We start from the raw sequence: 25,483 nt of genomic DNA, 5'->3' as shown, positions 1-25,483 counted from the left end.
ATGGTATGGGATTAAGATGGATCCTGTTTCAATAGTACGTAGTCAAAACATTTATCACAATTATTTCCTTTCAGGCGGAAGCCTCTCGTAATGGGTAGACAACTCATTTAAAAAAATAAAAATAATATCTAACAAAAACAGAAATGTATGCCCTTTTGTCGTGTTGCCGAAAGGAAAGAAGGGTGTTCATAACTTCAGCGTGTCAGCTGATGCGTGCATAATTATAATTCAAATAAAATAAAACTGCACCAGGGAAAGTACATTATCATTTCGAATTAAATTTATTCTTAACAAAGAGTAAACATTAACATATCTAAACAGTTGTAGATTGGTGAATCGGTGAAACAAAGTCAGAGGAACAAAAGGGGTTTCCTGGCGGGAATAATTCAAATTGTCAAATGGACACTTTTAAAAAATTAAATTGAGCTGGACATGTACGGGACTTTAAATTAAATATGCGAACGTATCAAGTAAAGATACCATTGCATGCCATTTTAAAGTCCTAACTTGTTCTTTCAATTGGTTAAACCAGTACAAATGAAATTATTACCAATTACGAAAATCGGTTAACGTTACCACATTTTACATCGTGGACAAACGCTATGTCACGAAACTATCAGGTTCATCTCTCTGTGCCCGCGCGCGTGTGTGTAGTGTACGAGGGAATGAATTGAAATTTAATTAAACGAATCACACACACATAATCAATCGTCAAATGATACAAAATGAGAGTGACAACAGTATGAAATAAAAAATTTACCGCAGTCAGATATTGCTAATGTTGAGGCAAGTCATGTACTCATAAGAAGATATATATATATTATCGGAGAAATAGAAATAAATTGTATTAGTATTATTATGTTTTAGGATCACAGAAATAATCACACCACGAGGACAACATGATAAAATAGAAATTGTAATATCAACAATATAACAGTACGTCACTTGATGAAGATGATACATAAGGAGATAATGATAATGAGAAAAATAATGATGAAGATGATGCATATGGTAGGTTTAAAGTAATGACATGGCATCACTATAGCATTATATGTATAAAGTATATCGGGGGGGGGGGGGGGGTGTCAAATTTCGTATTGTCAACAAGATAAATACAAAATTATATCTAAATCAAAATCAGCCACAACAATAAAAATTAATTTTGATCAGATTGAATACATAGACGCCCGACTGCTATAAAAATTGTTGTTGATGGGGTTAAATGTTTTCACCCTACAACCTCGAAAACAGAAGAGAATGCATATATAGCTGTAAATGGTAGTTAAGGGCTGACGTCTTTTTTTTCTTTCTCTCCTCTTTTGTTGGTTTTATTTTATGTGTTTTGTTTTTGTTTTTTGCTTGTTAGTTTTCGTCTTGAAGTCTCGAAAAGGAACCGGTCACCCTTCTAGTAAATTTTGTGGTTGACACAGTAAATTGCCCGGGCTGACATCCATTTCAGACCAGGGCATTGCTTCGGCATTACGGTCTCTGAACACCAATAAATGGTTTATATTCTAACTCAATGACTGCAATCACCGTCACTTATAAAGTACTTTGGTGAGTTTGTTGAATCAACTTTATTCGGTGGATGTTATAAAAACATATAATTTGAGAAGCAAAATAGCATTTGTTGGATGTCATTTCAAGTATTATAACATTTCGAAGTGTGTGTAATTGTAAGATAGCATAAATATAAGGACTGATATCAAATTATTAGCACTATTGTAATTATCATATGATCTGTCATTCGTAATGGTGGGCGAATTGTATTCATGATTTGAACAAAAATGGTTGTCACAACTGTGGATGAATGCTCCTAAACCAAAGCAGCAAAAGAATTTCTTCTAAAGCGTCAGGAGTATTCACAAGCACTTCATGCAGGGTGTGAAAACTATCACCCTAACACCGGTATATATTTATATAATATGTATCTTAACACAAGACAATAATCTATTTCCTTTCTTATATACTTGTAAAATGTACACAGTAGTTTTACAACAAAATGTTATTATTATAAGTATACACAATATGAATTGCGCATATATGACAATATTATATATAATAATAACGATAATTATATACAAAATAATGAGATGAGCAAACGCCATTTATTAATATTAAGGACTTCGTGAATCTATTGTTGATGACTATGACATCAATTTAAAAACAAAGTAAATCGCTTGAGTGTAATTTTTTTTAAAGAGTAGGAGGATCTAAATGATATGTATGATTTGTGCACTGGTTCAATGACTGTAGTAGAGCCTTATTGGTGACAGATTTACAAATTACAAATTATCACATACTTTGTTTTTTTTGTTTTTAAGGGTTTTACGGCGCTTGCAACACATTTAGGTTATATCAGCGCCAGTAAAAAGGAAGAAAATGGGATAGTAAAAAGTTCTAGAATTACAATTAAAGCACCCAAGAGAAAGGAAGACAAAGGGGAACTGGGAACAAATAGGGATCAGATGCAGATTCCACGAGCAAACCATCAATGTACTTAGTTTGAGATCACCTATAAGTCTCATCCGGACACAAGCACAAAATCCAACAAAGAGGAATACACTCAAATGCTTACATTATACATTAAAAATAACAAACATAATACATAACAGAGAGATGATTTACAAGGAAAAAAATATCATCTCCCAAAACAATAACTATGCATTTGACTGTTTCCCTCCCAGCTAGGACTCAGGCCAGGGCCAGGACAAAACCAAGTAATCTCATTCCAAGACAAAGACAGAAAGCAAATTGGAAAACAGACATAGGGGTATAGAAGACACAGTATGTACCTCCCTGCCCACTATGGAGGTAGGGAACCCCACCCAGTATCACATACTTGAAATTGTGTATTGGTTGATTAGAATTCCTATATACCATATGTGATTGAAGATTGCAACGCTATCAGAGCATTTCAGGGCCAGAGGAAAAGCTGTAGGTCTGAAGTAAAAAGCACCAACGAATAAGTAAGACAAAAAGGAATGGTTCAAATATGGAACAGAAGATTCTACGAGCAATCCACCAATGTGCCGATTTTGACATAACCTAAAAAAAAGGGCTTAATTAATCAAGCACAAGCAAAGGATCTGCTATGAAGGATACACTCAAACGTGCACAGAGTGCAATGTTATATTCAATTCTAATAATGATTAAGATAGTACATTGAGAGATGATTTACAGAGAAAATAATATTATCTCTCAAAAAACAGGTACTATACATAATACATATGACTGTCTCCCTCCCAGCTAAGAACACCTGATAATAAAACCCCTCTATACAGAACAAAGACAGATACATGGAAAGGGAAAACATATTGGGGATAGAAGACACAGCGAGTTACCTCAATGCTCACTATAGGTCAGAAGACCCCGCCCATATGGATATGTGCGACCTTGCGTTTCTGGCGGTGCTTTTACAAAAAGAATTTTTTTTTAATGGCATCACAATTTAGAGAAATGATGCCCTACATTGGTAGGACAGTAGGTAGATTGAAATAATTAAAGGTTCATGAGCGGTTGGAACACTGTATGCTTACGATCAGATACTGAGAGCTAGAGTTATGAAAATCCAGTTCAGATGTCTTTCCAGATAAAATTCCATATTCATATTCATGAAGTTGAAGATATGAAATCCCCAGAAAAAAGAAATCCACTCCCTCTTGGCAAATGATATCAGCCAGGGCTCCAGTAAAACGGGGGAGTCTTACCCATAGCATGACATTTAATAAAGTAATAAGAAGAATAAAAGAAAGAATAGAGTATTTTATGACTTTCAATAAGCCCACCAATCGTCCACTGTTTTCCAATTATTATTGGTCCTAAGCGACTTACTTTTCAGAATAATGTAAGGATTTTGAACATATTCTTTGTTCATCCCTTTTCATATATGTTGATTGCCAAATCAGTAACGAGCAAGTACGGTTTGAACAGTTTCCATTCATGTTCATAAATTATATTTAATTTCTGTTGTAAATTATTTGACATCTAAAAAAAAGTTGTTTGTTTGTTTTTAAGGGTTTTACGGCGCTTGCAACACATTAAGGTCATATCAGCGCCAGTAAAAAGGAAGAAAATGGGATAGTAAAATGTTCTAGAATTACAATTAAAGCGCCCAAGAAAAAGTAAGACAAAGGGGAACTGAGAACAAATAGGGATCAGATGTAGATTCCAAGAGCATACCACCAATGTACTTAGTTTGAAATCACCTACAAGTCTCATCCAGACACGAGCACAAAATCCAACAAAGAGGAACACACTCAAATGCTTACATTATACATTCAAAATAAAAATAATAATACATAACAGAGAGATGATTTACAAGGAAAAAAATATCATCTCCCAAAACAATAACTATGCATTTGACTGTTTCCCTCCCAGCTAGGATCCCGCCAGTGCCAGGACAAAACCAAGTAATCTCATTCCAAGACAAAGACAGAAAGCATGTTGGAAAACAGATATAATGGGATAGAAGACAGTGTGTACCTCCCTGCCCACTATGGGAGTAAAAAAAAAAAAAAAAGATATCAATCCCTACCAGCAAATAAACCATGACAATAGAAATCTCAAAAGTGATGTCCAAGGGAGCAAATTGGCTGCCTTGAGAAAAAAAATAAATCAAAAGAGCATGCCATTCATGAGACTTAAACCATAGCCAAATGATAAACTAGCCTGCTTATTGTGTGGCGTCATTAGAAGCTGAACCAGTGATGATAATGGCAATTTGTCAAAAAGGAGGAAAATGTATCGGTCTATCTGTCAAATTCAAACAAAATCATATTAAAACATATCAGTTTCATATACTATATTACTACTTCTAGTGTACATGTTATTCTTAATAGAAGAGATATAACTTACTTTATGTAAATTTTTAATGAATTGCCCTTTCCTTAAAACGATTTTTAAAAAAAATACATTCTATTCAAGAGATTTAAATTAACTTTTGGTCAAAAGGCATGGAAATATATGTTTTTCTTGTTTTATCTCTGTTACTGTAGCCCAGTGGTTACGGATATTACAAAAAGACTCGAGTATCTTTAATAAATTAAAATTGTTAAGTATTGTACAAACAAAGGTAAAAAGAGCAAACTAAGTTGAGCACCCCTTATATTTGTAACGGAATAATATCATCTCTCTACTATAAGCAGATGGTGTTTATAAAGTTAACATGAACTTGATATAAGAATGGTTGAGAGAGATATATGGATAAGAGAAAGATATAAAGACAGAAACACACACAGAGAGAGAGAGAGAGAGAGAGAGAGAGAGAGAGAGAGAGAGAGAGAGAGAGAGAGAGAGAGAGAGAGAGAGAGAGAGTAGTTTAGTTGATGGGGCTCTTCATCTAATAAGAAGGACGTTATAATAATTATTTCTTTAAACGTACCTATAACTGTACTACCACTCTTGACCTACTTACAAATAAAATCTAGACTCATTTACCCCCTCCCCCACCCCTTCCTTGTCGACCATCAATTGCCATGTCTTAATTTTGACATCTGGCGCCAGTTTGTCTAGACTGGCGCCATAAAAATAGGAGTGTCGCCAAAATTCATGAAACTGGGCCAAGGTGTCAAAATATTACACTAGACATGATGGTGATAGTTTCACGGATCCACCACTTGACCTGAGCTTTTATCAGAGGAAAATGCACGGCAAAAAATCAGCGGGAAATTTCTGAGAAAATCCCAAAATCCCGGAATTCCGCCGATACATTATTATCACTGCTGAATAACGAGATATAATAAAAACAATGGGATCAAAGTCACCTAATTATTTCGATATCTGTAACATTGAACATTACTGTTACTGTTCACGTTCTTTTGATGATCATCGCACCATTTTATGACAATTTTCTTTGGGTAGAAGCAGGCTAGTGTTTCTCAATGTCTTCGTTTGAATCCAGATCCGATAGCTTAAAGCATTCCCCATTCAACTAACTTGTCACCCTCATCCCCTCCAAAGTCGAAAATATTATTATTGCATGATCATTGTCAATCTTCACATCTAGGTTTGATGCTATGCTACCGACTGAATCCATCCTAAATTATGACAGCTGTAAGTACAAACGGAAATAAAAAAAGGAAAAAAAAATAGAAAATCGCATTGAGATAAAAGATAAAGGGTAACTGAAGAGGGGAAAAAAAACATCAACATTATAAAGTGCTTTGCACTGATAGGGGGTTGAGGGAAAAACAACTTTTTAAGGAAAACAATGGAAATTCATTTTATGATTAACAAAATTAAATCGTACTGCCAACAAAAATCAACAGGAAATCAAAACAAAACAAATTTTCAACAAATCGTATCCAATATAGTGAACTAATAGGAATGCGCCCTAACATTCATTTACACATCTGAATCTGAACACAATTAGAGAAGTTATATTATCCATTATATTCTGATTAAATGTATTACAAACGCATGCCTTTCAAACATATTACAATAAGTAAAAAGCTGCTTCATCATGCACACAAAAAATATCTCTAGGAGCTTCCAAAACGGTTCACAATTTCAATTCTCATGTGCATGACAATGTACTGAACAATATTGTGTTCTGTCACTTTCAAATTCATAAGATGAATGTCCAAATAAAAAAGCTTCATATTCTCAGTAAATGGTGCATTTGTGCTCCACATACTTCTTCACTCAAGCATTGCAAGGTATTGGGGTTGGGGGGAGGGGGTTGGAGAAATCAACAAAATTTACATTATGAACAACCAAATGTTTTTGGGTATTGAGCCTTTAAGATCAAGATTTTATGAAATATTATGAAATGCTTACGTTAACACCAGCATTATGAACATTTAAAAACTGCCAACGTATAATGGTAAAAAAAGTCAATTTTAAAACTCAACGGTGATGATCACGTTAAAATAACACAGTAGTTTGGATATCACGTTCAGTAGGCATGAAACAAAATATAATGATGAAACAAAACAAGGGCTCAGGACAAAATTAAAACGATGATGGCATTTTAAAAATGATTTCCATAACAACCAAACTGAAAAATTGTAGATATGAATCAACACAAAACATCTAATCCGTATTTTTCATTGAAGAGAATGTCACCTGAATAAATCATTTAAGATTAATGTCATCTTGATCACGATCTTGATCACGTTGCGATAATCCAACTTTATGCGTATCCTCCTCCCTATTACATTGAAGTGAAATAGGAATAACCAAATTCATCGATCCTTTCACTTTAAGAAACTTTCTTAAAAGGTAGGTGGGGATTGGGGGTAAGGGAGAGAGCAATGAGTTGTCAATGGACAACATTTTGACCTGCCGTATTTGTTGTGCCTGACTCAAAATTGAAGTCCAAATTTCCCTCCATGAGTAACTCCTGCTTTATGACCGAATCCATATCATAATCCAACCCAGCAATGAGATCTACGTCTATGTCAGACGGCATGACAGTGTTTGAGGCTGATATATTATTGTTATAAATGTTCATACTACTACTTGAAACCATTCCACTATTACTAGAAACACCACATTGTGTTGTAAGTTGTTGCTGACCAGGATAACTATCATTACTTAATGATCGAATTTGTTGACCTGTTGTCATTAGGTGGAGAAGACTTCCTCCTCCATTGGAAATGCCTCCTCCTATGCCCATCATTCCATTGTTCATAACATTAGGAGACACAACTGCAACAGGGGAATAGTTATTAGGCGATGAGGTATTTGTAGTGGTTGGTGGTGATCTAAATGAAATAGGTCCTCGTGTTAGAGCTTCCCTCAATATGGAGGCTTGGGAAGCCGCTTGCTGTTGTTGTTGAAGAACCTGCTGCTGCTGATGTTGTTGTTGTTGCTGCTGCGTGGTCTGTGGAGGTGTTTGTAATGGAGAAATAGACTGTTGGGATAAATGTGAATGTGGTGTCCCTTGAGGTGAAATTTGGCAGTTAAGTGGAGACTGTTGGTGGCCATTGACCAGAGGAGGGGGTTGAGGACTAAGATGGGAATAGGAGCCAGAACTGGGACTACCTTGTTGAGATCGGTCAGGTGAACTGAGTTGTTGTTGTTGCTGTTGCTGATGTTGTTGGGTACTTACACTGAGTGTATTTGATGAGGTAAGTGGGGACATGCCGGGGGTGGATTGCTCGTTGACTTCTTGCTTGATGACAACAGAGTCATCATATTCCTGAATTGGCTCATACATATCTGAGGAAGGCTGAAAACTGCCACCTACATTGTTCACTGGGCTGTTTCCTATTTGAAGACGAAGACCATTGTAGTTTGGTTGGAAATCTAGATTTCCAACTTGGGCTTGTTGCTGCTGTGATTTGGGGTATGGGGGAGGAGCTGGAAGATGAGTGTACTGATTGTCCATAGCCTTGGAAGCTCTATCTGCCATGTAACCTTGTGATTGGTTGCCGTAGTCTTGAGGTGTTCCCGAAATATATGGGTCTCGAATATTATTCATCATAGTTGTCATACTATCTGGGGAGGATAGTTTCATTCCATCCCCCAATGAGTCCACAAGGTCGGAATAACAGTCTCCAGAGTAAAGAGTGGGGGATTGGTTCATATCTGTGGGCCACATATGGGGAGACATTGGAGGTACCTGATTGTCATGAAGATCTGGCTCTGCCACAGCATGAATTGGAGACAGACGGCCACAACTACTGGCATTTGAGCTGGCTCTGGGGCGAAAGTCGCTAAATGCATCTAAATAATCCTCACTTAAACTGGGAGACAGAGTACCACCATTTTCTAATGATATTCGAAGAGCTTCAACTTTTTTCCGAACTCTTCCACGTTTCTTCTCGTAACTTTTTGTCTCCATGCTGCCAGCTCTTCGTCGAGGTGTCTTTCCTGGTTTGGCGTCAGGATTGATGACCCACCAAGAACTTTTACCAGTTCCTTCATTTTGGATACGCATAAACCGGTTATGTAGTGACAAGTTGTGTCGTATAGAATTCTGTGGAAAGAAGAGAGTAAAAATAAAATTAACTGTTGGATACAGCAAAAAGACAAATTGTAAGTCAAAAAGCTACTTCCACACCTGTGCATATAAAACAACTTTATAGTTGTCAGGAATGAAAGAAAAGTTGATATTATATTGTCAGCATTCAACTCTATCGTGAGAGCAGCATTTAATTATTCACCTGTTTTTACATAAAACTAGAGAATAAATTCAGATAAATGGCACTACCATGGTTGGAGACACCAACAGTAATCCAGGTTCAAATCTGTGTAAATGCTAAACAGCTTTTGTTTGTACTAAAATGAAAAGTGAAACTGCATCGGGCGTCAACATCCAAAATATGTTTTTTTTTTTTTTTTTGTTTGTTGCTTTAGGTCTCTTCCAACACAATTGAGGTTATATGAGAGACCGCTGAAACAAAAAAACAAGCAATCTAACAAAAATAGTACAAATGTAAATCAAAATCATAACCTAAAGATATCATAAGCTAAATTATAAATAACCAAGAACAAACAGGCAGAAGATTTACAGAAAAAAAAATATCCCCTGTCAAAAATACAATCACAAACCAAAGAAGCAGGATAGGCTAGTAAAGAGAAGAAGAAACGACATCACTATCGGATCGTACACCCATGCGAACATCATAGGTATACGATTCAAGGGTGATGCTCCCATCCAACCACCCGCTCCAAAATATGTATTTAGTGGTTAATTCATCAAATTCTTTACATGTGTTTCCATGAAGAACTGTAAACAACAATAAAAAATGGATACTTATAAATCTTTAGAGGATAAAGTTACCTGTTATACTGAGAATACAGAATAATAATGATCTGAATTTGAAAAGGAATGCATGATTCAGTACTCTCGAAAAATAATAAAGAAAAACAAGAAAAATCACCCCAAAAAAACAGTATTCCCCCCTAATAATCCTAAATCTACCATCCATAATAATCCTAAATCTACCATCCATATCATTTTCCTCCTTGAATAAAAAAACTGCGCACCCATAAATACAATGGGCGGAAAACATTTTTTTTGGGGGGGGGGGGGGGGGGGGGGGGGGGGGGGGGGGGGGGGGGTGGGGGGTTAAACGTTTCTTTTTGCTATGACTGCTGCTTTGGCATTGTACATTATCAGACACCCATCTCAAATTTGTATCTGAGAGAGCTGCTCGCCTACTTTTCAATTAAAAAAATTTCAAGGATTAACAATTGAATGTTGTGATGGCTTGATTCCTAAAATTTAAAAAAAAAATGATGAGAAGGCCAAAAAGCATCCAATATTTAAATGTATGCAGTAGTGAATTTGACGCAATTTCTGAGTTTTAAAAACAAAAAAATTAATTTAAAAATACTAAAACACTAATAGTCTTTTAATGGCTACCCACCCTCCTTTGCATCCAACGAGCGCTGTTTTAATCAGGATGGGTGAAGAGACCCCCTCCTTAATTCTCCAACCCAATAGAGAAAATGCAGTATACAAGTAGAGAACTAAAACAAACGGAGTCTGAAGAGAATTCGCTATTCAATTAATATGATATTCAGTTCAGTCTCCTCTAGTGCTTGTGGGCTTTACACTTTATTTATCAATTTGGTATATAATCATAATGGATGTGATGCATTCTTTAATTAGTACAAATCAAAAAAATTGGAACTCTAACTAATCAGGTAAAATCCTATTCTCTCATCCTTGACCAGTAAATATACATGTATGCGATTTATATATTCGATATTGATACAAATGGGGATATCGCTGTTTTTGAAGGCCGCAATGAAAACTGATATAGAACAAGATCTATCGCCAATATAGATAATAATAATAATAAATGGCATTTATATAGCGCTTTACCCCGTTGTCACAGGCTCTAAGGGCTTTACAGTGATATAAAACAAAACATATTACAGTGAGACAAGTGTGAAGGAAACGTGATACGAATTCAATTTAACAACAACAAAATATGAAAATAATATTGCAACATTATGACGTAAAAAGATAAAACTTTAAGCGAGATTTGAACGTTGTCAACGAATCCGAGCATCTCACGTGTGACGGGAGAGAGTTCCAAAAATGGGGGACCGAAAATTGAAAAGACTGTTCACCTATTTTACGCAATGGCTTAGGTTTGACAAGGATTGATTGGTCATTGCTTGACCTCAAGTTTCTATTGGGGACATATATGTTTAGAAGGTCTTTAATATAGGAGGGACTGTTCGTGCTCAGGGATTTGTAGACAACAGTACAAATCTTATAGGCAACTCTTTTTTCAACAGGAAGCCAATGTAACTCACGGAGAAGAAGAGTTGCTGACGGGTATTTTTTTGTTATTGCGTACAATGAGCCTGGCTACGTTATTTTGAGCAACCTGAAGTTTGCTAATTTTGTCTTTAGTTAAATTCGCCCAAAGGGAGTTACAATAGTCCAATTTAGATAAAACCAAGGAATTAATTAAAAGTTCTGTTATATGCTTCGGTATTAAATTACGAATTTTGCTTATTTTTTTCATTTCTATGTACATAGATTGTATGGTGTTATTCACGTGGCTTGTCATGGAAAGATCTTTATCAATGATGACGCCAAGGTTTTTTGCTTTATTTGAAAATTCTATTGTGCTATTTCCGAGAGTAATTAGTGATTTATTTGCCTGTTTAAGGATACTCGGTCTTCCACACATTAAAATCTCAGTTTTACTATCATTTAGTTTTAACTTATTGTGGTACATCCAAGATTTAATCTCATTAAAACAGCTCGTAATTCGTTGTATTAAGAACTGTAAATTACTAAGGGGTGCTGAATCATATATTTGCGTATCATCTGCATAAAAATGATAACAGATTGAATCTGGATATCACACTAGAAAGGGGCTGCATATATACAGTAAAAAGGACAGGGCCAAGAACAGAGCCTTGTGGCACTCCAAAATTTAGTAAAACTTGTTCTGACTGAACACCATTCTCCACGACAGTCTGCTTTTTTTTGTTTGTTTGTTGCTTTAGGTCTCTTCCAACACAATTGAGGTTATATGAGAGACCGCTGAAACAAAAAAACAAGCAATCTAACAAAAATAGTACAAATGTAAATCAAAATCATAACCTAAAGATATCATAAGCTAAATTATAAATAACCAAGAACAAACAGGCAGAAGATTTACAGAAAAAAAATATCCCCTGTCAAAAATACAATCACAAACCAAAGAAGCAGGATAGGCTAGTAAAGAGAAGAAGCAACGACATCACTATCGGATCGTACGCCCATGAGAACATCATAGGTATATGATTCAAGGGTGATGCTCCCATCCAACCACCCGCCACGACAGTCTGCCATCGATCCTGTAAATATGATGTAAACCATTTAAGGGCAATTCCTTTTATGCCGAACGTATTTTCTAGTCTTCTTAACAAAATGTCATGGTCAATGGTGTCAAAGGCAGCTGAAAGATCTAAAAGGCATAATACATTGATATTGTTAGCATCAGCATTACATAACAAGTCATTAAAGATTTTAAGAAGCGCCGTTTCAGTACTGTGTTGATGTTTGTAGGCTGACTGAAAGGGTTGTTCCAAACTGTTGTTCTTAAGATGAGATGTTAATTGTGTAAGAACTACCTTCTCCAAAAGTTTTGACAAAAAAGGTAAATTTGATACAGGACGATAATTGTTTAATATATTGTGGTCTAGTGATGGTTTCTTCAGAAGTGGTTTGACGAGGGCACTTTTAAAGCACGATGGAACTTCGCCAGTCAGTATGGATGTATTTATGATTGATGTAATGGATGGTAATAATGTATCGATGGAGCTGGCCAAAAGCTGTGCTGGTAGGGGATCAAGGTCGCAGGATTTAATGGGGGCTTTTTTTATCAACTCGTTTATGAAACTAGGTGAAACTGGTTGGAACTTGTCTAAAGGGGTACCACAGAATGTATTTGTATCTATAAATGGTTCATGCCGATCTAGTTCTGAACGAATGTTATGGATTTTGTCTTTAAAAAAGTTGACAAATGTGTCTGGCAAGTCTCTTTGATTGGTTGTAGATGGTAATGAAGTGCATCTTTCACGTCCAAGTAGATCATTGCAGATGTTAAATAATTGTTTACAAGATTTAGAAGTTTCAAATTTTGAAAGAAAATACGTGGTCTTTGCCTTTTTTATTGTTGTCTTCCAGGCACGAAATGCGCTCTTGAATATTTCACGATGAATCATGAGGCCTGATGTTTTCAGCAGTCTTTCTGCTCTCCGACACTTCTTTTAGCTTCTTTAACGTCCGACGTATACCACGGAGCATACTTGCGGTTGGTGACGGTCCTTGTTTGGAATGGCGCATGTTTGTCAAGCGTTTCAATGAGACAACTATTCCACTGGTCTGGAGAAATAATTGAATTTTTAGTAAGTTTTGTTTCTAAATCGCCTCTGAAATTGATCACTAAAAGAATTGTTGCGTGTGTGTGTGTGTGGAGAGGGATATATACACACAGGAGAGAGAGAGAGAGAGAGAGAAAGAGAGAGAGAGAAAGACACAGAGAGAGAGAGAGAGCATGAAGAAAAGAAAGAGGAGCTAGCGACCCTATGTGTGCATACGTCTATCTCTCATCAACCCATCATTGATTATTACAATAGACAGCGAACACAACCCCTTTACTCAATAGCTGGCAGCAGAAAATATTCAATAGCCGATGGCAGTCATTGTAGGGCGAGAACCAGACAGACCACGTTTATGTCATTTTCTCCCCCTCTCCCCCCCCCCCCCCCCCCCCCCCCCCCCCCTCTCTCTCTCTCTCTCATTATATCTATATATATATATATATATATATATATATAATATATATATATATATATATGAGGGGAGAGAGAGAGAGAGGAGAGAGAGAGAGAGAGAGAGAGAGAGAGAGAGAGAGAGAGAGAGAGAGAGAGAGAGAGAGAGAGAGAGAGAGAGAGAGAGAGCGAGAGAGAGTAAAGACTTGACTCTAATTTGTGACATAAACTAAAGCGATTTTCCTGAGCAACAGATTCACACGAATCTGAGACAGACAATTCAATGAAGCAGACAATACTATTCTTTTTTATGTCTTTAGACTTTTCTTTCCTTTATATATATATATACATATATATGAGATGGAAATTTGATTGCACTTTTAGATATTTGAAAAATGCAAGTTGAAGTTTGATTGGTTATGTTATCTACATTCCGGGAAGGCAATAAGGAGGTGCTTCTTTTTTTCTTTGTTGTTGATTTTGGTGCCTTTTCGTTGAGGGGTTTTGCATTATCTTAGCTGCGAGTGGTGTGCATGGAATATTGATATTTTAAATTGGTCTGGAAACCAATTATTCAAACAACATTTTTACATCACTTAAAATTGGAAAACATTAAAAGGATCATTAATGATAAATAAAGAGAATTATCCTTCTACGCCTCTCTCATGTCACGGTAAGGCAGTTATAGGCTGACAGCATAACTATACAGCCGACGTGATCTGGTCCGATTATTAAAAATCACCAAGTGCGAAGCTCATGAACAGTTAAGCCCTCTATTTAAAGCCAGTAAAGAATAGAATCTTCAATAGCATTGGCTTTAGGTTAGACAATCACTGGGAGGCAACTTTTAAAAATCACCCATTCACATACTCTGAATGTGCGGTAGTCATTATTCATATACACCATTATATATCCTTTTTCAAGAACGAATAAATGCGTGGCTAAGAAAGTTAAGGTTCAGTTGTTTCATTCCGGAATCTTTTTTTTTCCTCCTATATTTCTATTGCAAGAAATTTGAGGTCACGCTTGATATGACGCAATGCAAAGTAAAATAAAAACATTAGAATATCCCAGGAAACATATATACATATATTTATCTAAACTGGCTATAAATATTTTCAAAGCGAGCTCTTGTCGGACAAGGGTCCCTTTAAAAAAAAAAAATCCTCTAATCGACATGAAAACTTACCTATAAAATCCTATTTTTTAAAAAGCTTACAATGTACCCTTGTATGATATTTAAAATGTTATATATGATACAACGATGAATCAGAATATAAAGAGGAGAACGACGACGACATTAAAACGGGGATTAAAACGGGGAGGGGCAAGGAAACGTAAGGCATGATCTTAGACATACGGTATGATAATATGCATAATAGTTGTGCTGATATTACTCTGTATGATATTAGATCACAATTTTTCAATGAGGGATTCAAAGGAAACCATTAACATCAGTAGATGGGGAAAGTTGGGGGGGGGGGGGGGGGGGGGGGGGGGGGGGGGAGAGAGAGAGAGAGAGAGAGAGAAGGGGGGGGGGGGCTGACAGAAAAAAAAAACAACAAATAAAAAAACAAACACAAACAAAAAAACTTGAGGTCGTAGGAAATAAAGGAAAGATTGCCATTAATAATGGGATAATTTATTTTTTTTAATGACAATAGCTGATTCTATTGATTACTTTTGTATGTATATCCGTTCTTTTTTGTTTCTTAAAAAAAAAATAATATAATAACATGTCGACGGATACAGTCTAATCACAAGTTCGCACGTGAACGAAATCATTTTATGTGGAACAGTTCTAAAGTGGATCCTGATGAAGAGAAGATTAAAAAAAAAAAACGATGGTTTCTCTGAACCCTATTATAGAAACAGTAACAGTCTCTCTTTCTCTCTCTCTCTCTCTCTCTCTCTCTCTCTCTCTCTCTCTCAAACACACACACACACACACACACACACACACACACACACACACACACTTTGAACATATTTCTCCCCGGCATTTACAGTACCAATAAAAATATTATTGTCTCCAACAGACTTCCAGTCCCCGTGAACAGAGCTGATATCCTACCAAAATACCAAATCGAAAAATGTATAAATTATACAATATTGTTGCTTTGATCATACAAACAAAACAAAACCCAAAAACCCCTCAAAATGTTCCCCTTAAAATTGAGAGGTGACTTTCGCGTTCTCATATGAAACCAAAGGTTCTCTAAATTAGTTCCCAATTCTAACTCCAAATCTATCTGTTTTTTTTTTCAACCCCAAATGGTTCCCATCGCCTAAAACGATTTTGTATCAAACGGTATGGACCAAGATGTAGAAAATTGTATACACAATTTAAAATATAAAACTTGGGCTTAAGTGTACTCTATGATATCGGGGTGAATGAATGAAATGTGTGTGAAATGTATATATACTGAATCGTGTTGTGATACAAACATGGTACGAGTAGTTGGTAGTAACAATGGAGCGAATTATTCTTCATACTTCAACAATCAGCAACAACAACTCGAAACTCATGTAACACACAGTCCTGACGATGGCCGTAAGGGCCCGAAACATTGATTTAGACTGACTCCAACATCGTGGTAAATATAATCTGTACTACAAGGTAAAATTCGCATAACTGATCATTTCAACTTTAAATGTAGCTTCTGATATATTGTTTCACCCTGGCAAAATACCACATTAGAGCGCTGGATTACAAATGCATACTATTATCGATATCTGGAACTAACCAACTAATAGAGCAGTATAATTAGGTGCCCCAAACGTAAACAATAACAAGTTGCTAGTGATTTTCGTAAGGGGCCGGAAAAATTTACGCACAATATAGGTCTCCCAATTTTGTAGTTTGAGTTGTAGGCAATACACTTTCAGTATTGAAAATATGTTTACATAAAATCTGACAGTTGCAGAAATAATAATATAATTATCAGGCTCCGAATAATTCTCGTTTTGTTCACACCAGCGCAATAATTTGCTCTGGTCTAAAAATAGATAGACTGTAACTTTTGATAAATTTTACCTTTTGTTCCATAAAAAATCCATATCTAGACATTATTTGATGCATGATCGAGTATTTATGAATATGTGTTTCTTTTGCCACCTAACAGCCAAATTTTAAAGGTTATTTTTTTTTTCTATAATTTACATTGGAACTTGAGCTGTCAAGACAGGAACATGTGGTTTGCCATGTGCTTTTAGACCTTTGTTTACGTTTGGGGCACCTAATTATACTGCTCTATAAAAATACCATGAATGTCGATGCGCGTGTGAGTGCACGCCAATCTGAGTACATTGAAAAAAAAAAAGTCTTACACAGACAAAGGATCCATGTAAACGGACACGCTCAAATGATCAAGATATATGTAATATTGTAAATAATACCAAATACAGAGAAATGGTTACGAGAAAATAAATTATAGTCATCGAAACATAGTAATCGTATAGCAACTGATGAAGTGGAGGATAAAGAAGAAGAAGAAGAAGAAGAAGAAGAAGAAGAAGAAGAAGAAGAAGAAGAAGAAGAAGAAGAAGAAGAAGAAGAAGAAGAAGAAGAAGAAGAAGAAGAAGAAGAAGAAGAAGAAGAAGAAGAAGAACAACAACAACAACAACAACAACAACAAGGTGGTAATGATGATGATGAGTAGAGGGGGGGGGGGATACTCGGGTTGTAACTCGGAATGTGGAGAAAGAGAGAGAGAGAGAGAGAGAGAGAGAGAGAGATAGATAGAGAGAACTGACTATCGGCTTTCATAACTCATGCCAAGTTTTGGTGAAGACAGAACAATAAAACAAGCTAATGGTTGTATATCGAACTTCAAAATTGATAACTGAAACTGATAAAATAGAACTAATACCAACATAAATAAATAAATAAATAAAATAAATAGATAAATAAATAAATAAATAGATAAATAAAATCAGTAAATGAAAAACAGGCAAGCCCGTGTCGAATATTATATGAAAATACTAATGATAATGATAGACAACGAGGAATATTGGAACAGTACATTGTGATATGATGAAGCAAATGATCTGATCAGGTTTGACAAATTAATTAGAGCGTGAAGGAACGCCATATAATTGACGCGCATTCATATTTCAGGTCGTATTAAAACATGACGTCCATCTTCATGAACCAAAGTTGACACATTCTTTTGTGAATTGGCCACATTTTTTATTACTCGAGGAGCTCATTTGGACTTAAAGTAGGAGATGGCTCCCAAATATTGCACTCTTCTCATGGAAAAAATATATGTAGTGGAAACATCTATGCATTCGTAGAAGCCGACGAATTGGGCCATAGATAGGTTCAAAATCCTCTGGAGACGAGATACCCGTAGACGTGTTCAATTTATATTTTTAAAAAGGCCGTAAGTTAACTGGCATTCTAAAACTACCTTCAAATCGCAAAATTGCATGACGAAAAGAAGTTTTATGACATGCGGGCGCAATGAATTTTTGGATCCGTCAAATAAGTAGGTACTTACAATAATATCTTCAGTAAGTTATTTCAATGACATTCTTGACAATAAGATGACAATGACTTAACAGACAGCGTGAATAATTTTGTAGGAAACGTTCAAGGGGAGGGGATTAGGCTACCGACAGCTCAATTTATTGGTAGATCCCTCACTCCATAACCACATGTACCAGTTGAGAAGAACCAAGGATGATTCGAGCGTTTCTTTTTCTGACACCCCCCCCCCTCTCTCTCTCTCTCTCTCTCTCTCATACTCTCCCCCCCCCTCTCTCTCTCTCTCTCTCTCTCTCTCTCTCTCTCTCTCTCTCTCTACTCTGCCCGCCCCGCAGTGATCAGAACTAGGTTTGTAAAATATGATGGAAAGCAAGCGTCAATAATAATCGTAAGTTTCTATTTAATACTTCAGAAAATGGGATAAAATCCGACTCCTTGGATTTTATAGCAATTTGAGCACACACGGAGGAGGAGGAGGAGGAAGAAGAAGAAGAACAGAACGACGAGGGAGAAAAGAAAAAATAAGATATAAAGCGAGTCTCTAAAAGAAAAAAAAAAAGAAGAAAGCAATCTCCAACGTGAATCTAGGTCACCGGATCAATAACGTTGTTTCAAACGAACGTAATGTCGTTTTCTATTTAAATATCAGGTCAAGGTCATATGAAAGCCTACAGAAGAAAAAAAAAGAAGGCCAAAGGTCATTCTTCCAAGGGAAAATAATATATTATGGGTATACCTACCAATACCTTATCTTTTTACTGTATTTTGCTAAATCATTGTGGACTGAATAGTTGGGTTATTGTAAAGTCTCTCATTTCATTCTAAGACAAGGTCGGAATGTCATTAAAATAAAGTGTTCGATACATTTAAATATTCACTTATGTACCTAAAATAATTTATTCATTTATTGATCTGTATTACATGGGACATTGTAGACGGGAGTCGATTGCCCCACAAAATACCAACTATTAACACCACTGAATAATCAATTAAAAACGTCTATCGAGTACCGTTATTGCATGGGGTTGCTGGCAACCCCCCCCCCCCCCCCCCCCCCCCCGCCCTTTCCAGTATCCATATATTTTGTGAAAATGCATCCGAATGCACTGGGGGGGGGGGGGGGGGGGGGGAATAATCAGGACGATACAGTACGCTTTCTTACCAAGTGCAAGCTTGTCGACCAATGAGAAGAAAAGAATATCGATTTACGCCTCTACTACTAGCCTATGCAGTATCACCCAAAGGCCTAGGAAATGGTGATAGGGTTGCAATTAAATGGAGTGTTCCGAAACGCAAGTAGATGACTGAAACCTCATGAGATCAATGTTGAATGTGAAAGAATCAAAGACTCCGCGTAACAGACCAATGGAACCGTACTTAACAAAAAGCGGCGGCGGAAAGAGGGAAAATGTTATAATACCAAAGGGATGAATACGAATAACAAGTAGAATGGGATATATAAATGTGTATTTTCTCGCAATAGGAAAGAGGGCTTCTGAACTCTTGGGTACTGCAGATATTTCAAACATTACCTTGTTGATAGAGAGAGAGAGAGAGAGAGAGAGAGAGAAAGAGAGAGAGAGAGAGAGAGAGAGAGAGAGAGAGAGAGAGAGAGAGAGAGAGAGAGAGAGAGTATGGCAACTCTGGACTTTACACATCATTGCCATGACATGATAACTTAACGACCTCGATACCACATAATTGAGCTTCTTTAACGACCGCAGAAAAGGCTCTTTACTCACAAAAGCATCATCACACGCGTATACACCTCTTACCTGAGGAGTTTTTGCCTGTTAGGAAAAAAAAATAGTTCTTACAGGCGTCATGGAAGTTTCAAAAGCCCAGCTGGTAGAGCACTCGTTTTATACCCCCCCCCCCCCCCCCCCCCCCAAGCAGTTATTAGGTAGCTGTTAAATCTGGTGGAAAATAATTTGCAATAGTTTAGCGTCCTATCCAAAGGGTAGCAATTGCTATTGTCAGGTTCACACTATAGAAATCGGGATAAACTCCGGCTGGAGACTATGTTTGTTGCTGATGTTTGTTTCGGACATATTATAAAAAAAAAAAAAAAAAAAAAAAACTTTAAGCAAATGGAGTATTATATATGATGATAGTTGACGTTATAGTGAATATGAATCTGCGGTTGTGGAGAGGATAGTGGTGAAATTATCGTTCCGGTGATGGTATGCTTATGAAGATGTGGTAGTGCTGATGGATTGAGGATGTGAGGAAGTTGTTTACTGTTAGCTCTTGTAATGGGGGTGGCTGTGATATTAAGGAGGCGGTGTTATATTTTGTGACAGTGATGATGCTAAAGCAATAGTTGTCTGGTGGCGCTGGTGGTAGCAAGAATGGTGCAGTAATGGTCGTGTGGTAGAAATAATAGTTTGGTGGTAACGATGATGTTGACACTGTCGTGCAATAATGTTGACACTGTCGTGTAATAATGAAGTTTGCTGTCACATGCATGCGACATTACTTTGAGGTCGTTTCATGTATAATTATGAAAACAAATTACGAGAATAAAATCTTTATTTTATTTTTGAATATCTTAAAACTTAGTCAAAGTCTACTAAATAAATCCTTTAACATCTCATCAAATTTCTATGTTTAAAACTAAAACCATCTTGTATTTTTGTTTTTCGTGATATTACGGAATATGCAGCACATATAGGTCATATCAGCGCCAGTAAAAAGGAAGAAAATGGGAGAGTCAAAAATTATAGAATTACAATTAAAGTAGATTTCAAGCACAAACCCCCCAATGTACTTAAGTTTGAGAGCACATAAAAGTCTCATTCAGACACCAGCATCACTCTAATAAAAGGAATACACTCAAATGTTTACAAAATATGTTCAAAACAACAACAAAATCATTATATAACACAGAGATGATTTACAAGTAAGAAAAAAAATCACCTCCTAAAACTAACACTATAGATTGGACTTTCCCTCTCAAGCAAAGACTACAGAAATGGCCAGGACAAGGGCAGGAAGCAACTCAAGAAACATATACAGGGGAATAGAAGACACAGCATGTGACACACTGCCCACCATGGGAGGTCAAAAGACCCCACCCAGTAACGCCAGTACTTTTTTCCGGTAGTTGATTTTATTATTTTATGTATGAATCAACTTACACATTTTATTATTGGATAAAAGCAGCATGAACATATTTGTAGGTTAAAAAACCGAATGCAATTATGGTCTCGTTCGAACATTGTTGTAATGGAAAACATTTTGCGTTGGTTTGAGAGTATCTCCATTACAACAATGAGGCCATAACGTTATCAGACCAGTAAACGAGTACATATTGGATAAAAGAAATCCAGTATAATCGGAGGAAAACAGCTGGCAAAATATGAAAAAGGTGGGATCACCGCTTGGAGATAAAGAGGATATCCAGAGAAGAAAACAATTCTCTTTATTTAAAAAATATGGATAAAGAACATAATCAAAATAGTAACAAAGATCAAGCACTACAAGTCTCTTGTCAAATCTGTCCTTACAAATGCAGAACACGGGCACTTAAAAACAGAAAGAAGAAGAAAAACTTCCATAGGCGAACTCCATAGAATACAACTAAGAATCATGGTTAACAGGTTACAAACAAATCACTCTACACAAAACGCAACGAAACAACTTTCAACCTAAATAGTATAAACACGATGGAGATGATACGATTCGGAAACAGACTTATAGAAGACAACAATAATTCAGCAAACAAAGCAATTACAGTCAATTTTACACAATCAAGTGAACTATGAAGACAAAAGTCGAAGCAGACCAACAACATACATTAACACAATAATAAACAGATAATTGTAGCGTCTCTAGAACCTTCTAGAGTTAAGGTCAGAAAAAGATCTTGCAGGCCCACAGTCGCTTGCAGAAGATCAAGATCAATGGAGGGAATTCTTAATAGAATCTGCCCAGGCGTCCCAGTCAGTCGATTAGGAGGGAGACAACAATAAGTCAATTAGTCCACTTATATTAACACACACACGCATATATATATATATATATATATATATATATATATATATTATATATATATATATAATATATATATATATATATATATATATATATAATGTTTCCATTCTGGCTACAACTTCAAGAACAAAAAGAAGAAATATTATAAAGTCTATCAATTATTATATTCAGTTTCAATGGATATCTTATTATTATATATATGAACATGCGCTAACAAAGGCTTAGGTAGACGGAGAAAAAAAACACGGGGATATCAAAAAACCGAGTCCCAGATATTGTTAAAAATGGACCTCTTATACATGACCTCCATTGTAATAATAATAATAATAATAATAATAATAATAATAATAATAATAATAATAATAATAATAATAACAACAACATTAAAATGACTTTCACTAAACAATTACGAGGAGGGTGGAGCAGGTCAAAACAGTGACAATAGCTGAATTATCTTTTTTTCCAGTTATAGAGTAGAATGCTTTTTAATTATGATAACAAAACTAACTAATACAACACAAAACTAACTAATACAACAACAACAACAACAAATAATAATAATAATAATATAATAATAATAATAATAATAATAATAATAATAATAATAATAATAATAATAATAATAATAATAAGAAGAAGAAGAAGAAGAAGAAGAAGAAGAAGAAGAAGAAGAAGAAGAAGAAGCACATATATTGCTGTGAATATTGCCAGACATGTCTGTCAATAACGATGACTGATCATTGCTAGACAGTGGATGATTATACAGACACTTTTTAAAAACTCTGCTCTTTTCAACATTTATCCACATTCCAGAATATGGAAACTTTCGTAATACACATAGAAATAAGTAAAGTCAATAAAATACCAATAAAAGTATAAATTACCCAACAATTCATCAGTTGACGGATACTTGGTTACTATATATACACAATATGTGTCGAGATTCATATGGATGTTATGGCCGATTGTGTAAGTCGTTTGTCCTAGAAAGCTTGTCGAAATCAATGCCATGCGTTTGAATCCTGGCACCGCCACTTTTCAAAAATGTTTATATTTGTCTTCTTTCTACAGAGCATCACAACTCTCTCTCTCTCTTTTGATTACTTTCTATAGAAAATTGCAAATTGTAATATTCACCCTCACTCCAATCTCAAATGGTGCATACTAAAAAATAAATATATAAAAATAAACAAACAAACAAAATAATATAAAAAATCAGAGGGCGATCAATTGATCAGGGAAAAAATTATATATATATATATAAAATATCTTGCTCAGAAACAAAATAATCGATGCGAAAAAGGAGAAAATTAAAAAGAAAAGAAAAACTTTTTAAGAAACAGCAATATCAGAGACAAAAATAAAACATAAATAATCTCGATCAGAAACATGGAACAAATCATCAGAGAAAAAGAAAATTATACTAAAAACATATTTTTAAAAAACAAACCAAAAATATGAGGGAGCGGATTCGAACCAGTGCAGCAAAAAGGAACAAAATGATCTATCCACACCGACATCTGCGTAACTTAAAAATCATATTCATATATGTCGTTGAATCTAGTTTTGTGGAAATGTTATAATAAATTGTATTATTTTGTATGAGGAAGACAGGAAAATAGGTGTGGTAGGTTTTCAGGCGAACAACTCTTAGGCCTAGGGATTCGTCCGCGAAATAAACAAATCTCCGACTCTCATCAATAACCCCAAACGCTGTGTTTATTGCCAAACACTGTCAGTCAATAACAATGAATGATTATACACAGATGTTTTTTTTTAAACTCTGCTCTTTTAAACATTTATCCACATTCCAGAATATAGAAACATTTGTAATGCACGTCGAAATAAGTGAAATTAATGAAATACCAATATAAGTATAAAATTACCCAACAATAAATCAGTCGATGGATTGATGGATAGTTTGTTACCACACAAGATGCGTCGACATCCATGTGGATTTTGTGGCCGAATGGGTAAGTCGTCTGACTTAGAAGGCTTGTCGAAATCGACACTGTGTGTTCCGATTCCTGGCTTCTTTCTACAGAGCATTGCCCCCTCCCCATTTTTTAATTTCTTCTTTTAAATCTTTCTCTCTCTCTCTTGGTTCCTTTCTATGGAATATTGCAAGTAATATTCATCCCCACTCTGATCTAAAATAAAAATAAACAAACCAAAACAAAAATTATTTAAAATTCAGGGGGATCAAATGGTCAGAGAGATTAAAAATAGCTGCTCAGTATAACAACAGAACAAAAGGGAAAAACAATCAACATCATTTGGGAAGTTATAAAAAGGAAAAAAAAAAAAAAAAAAAAAAGATGGAGCGAGTGGATTCGAACCAGTACTGCAAAAAGGAACAAAATGAAAGGTGGTCGACAGATAATTTTCCAAGAGTTTTGCATCATTATTTTGAATGTTATTTTCATATCTGATTCGGAAATGTTGTTGGATCTAGTTTTGTGGAAGTGTGATAATAAATTGTTTTATTTTGTATGAGGAAGACAAGACAATAGTAGCTGTGGTCTGTTTTGGGGCAAAATAAACAAATCCCTAACCATCATCAATATCCCCCAAATTGTGGTCAGAATGAACAAGTTATAGAAACAAAAGATTAATAAAGTTAACATGTAGGTAGGTAATGAAATGTTTAATGGTTGGTGGACTATGAACCGATTTGCAGATTAACAAGTTTCTTGCTGGTTGAAAAAAAATAATTTTAAAATGGCGGAATTGCCAGTCTATTTTCAGTTCAAAGTGACAAAAACTTTCATTTCATCAATGCCAATTGTTTTTTTAAAAATGGATTTGGCATTTGAGCACTATTTACTTTCATCTTGTGTTAATTATCACTTGATATTAAATGATTTGGGACACAAATTACCACTGGCATTTTTTCCAGATTATTTAGTATTTTTCACGCCTAGTTTGGCATTTTGCTTAAAAAAATTTTTTGCAAACATGTCTGGCAATATAACAAAGGCCAGGAATTTTATTATTGCCAGACACTGACACTGTCTGGCAATAATAAAAAGCCTGGTCTTTTGTTATTGCCACAAATTCTCTGGCAATACTTGTTCAACTTTATTAACAGAAGAAGATCAATAAAGGTAACATTTGTTACAGGTAGATAGGTAGTGAAATAATTAATGGTTGGTGGGACTATGAACCGATTCGCTGATTAATAAGTTTCTTACTGGTTGAAAAAAAAAATAGGCAGAATTGCCAGTTTGACGTCAAAAACTTACATTTCATTGATGATGATGCCATTTACTTTTTTTAAAAAGCTGGATCTGACATTTGAACAGTATTTACTTT

At 35.5% G+C, this 25,483-nt stretch overlaps 1 protein-coding gene across 2 annotated transcripts in view; it reads right to left on the bottom strand.

Moving 5' to 3' along the window:
* Positions 1 to 258: 258 nt before the first annotated feature.
* LOC144968795 (uncharacterized) overlaps positions 259 to 25,483 on the bottom strand; it is a 30,073-nt gene continuing 4,848 nt past the window's right edge. For both annotated transcript variants that reach the window (XM_078907485.1, XM_078907483.1), the window contains exon 2: positions 259 to 8,926. In XM_078907485.1, coding sequence (XP_078763611.1) covers positions 7,265 to 8,887 — 1,623 coding nt within the window. In that variant the 5' untranslated portion in view covers positions 8,888 to 8,926 and the 3' untranslated portion in view covers positions 259 to 7,264. The remainder of the gene's footprint in view (positions 8,927 to 25,483) is intronic.

Source organism: Berghia stephanieae, chromosome 3 (assembly GCF_034508935.2).
Source record: "Berghia stephanieae isolate SIO BIC M18660-M18661 chromosome 3, UCSD_Bste_1.3, whole genome shotgun sequence".
In the NCBI taxonomy this organism is placed as follows: Eukaryota; Metazoa; Mollusca; class Gastropoda; order Nudibranchia; family Aeolidiidae; genus Berghia; species Berghia stephanieae.
This window is presented reverse-complemented; position numbering and strand designations above follow the sequence as displayed.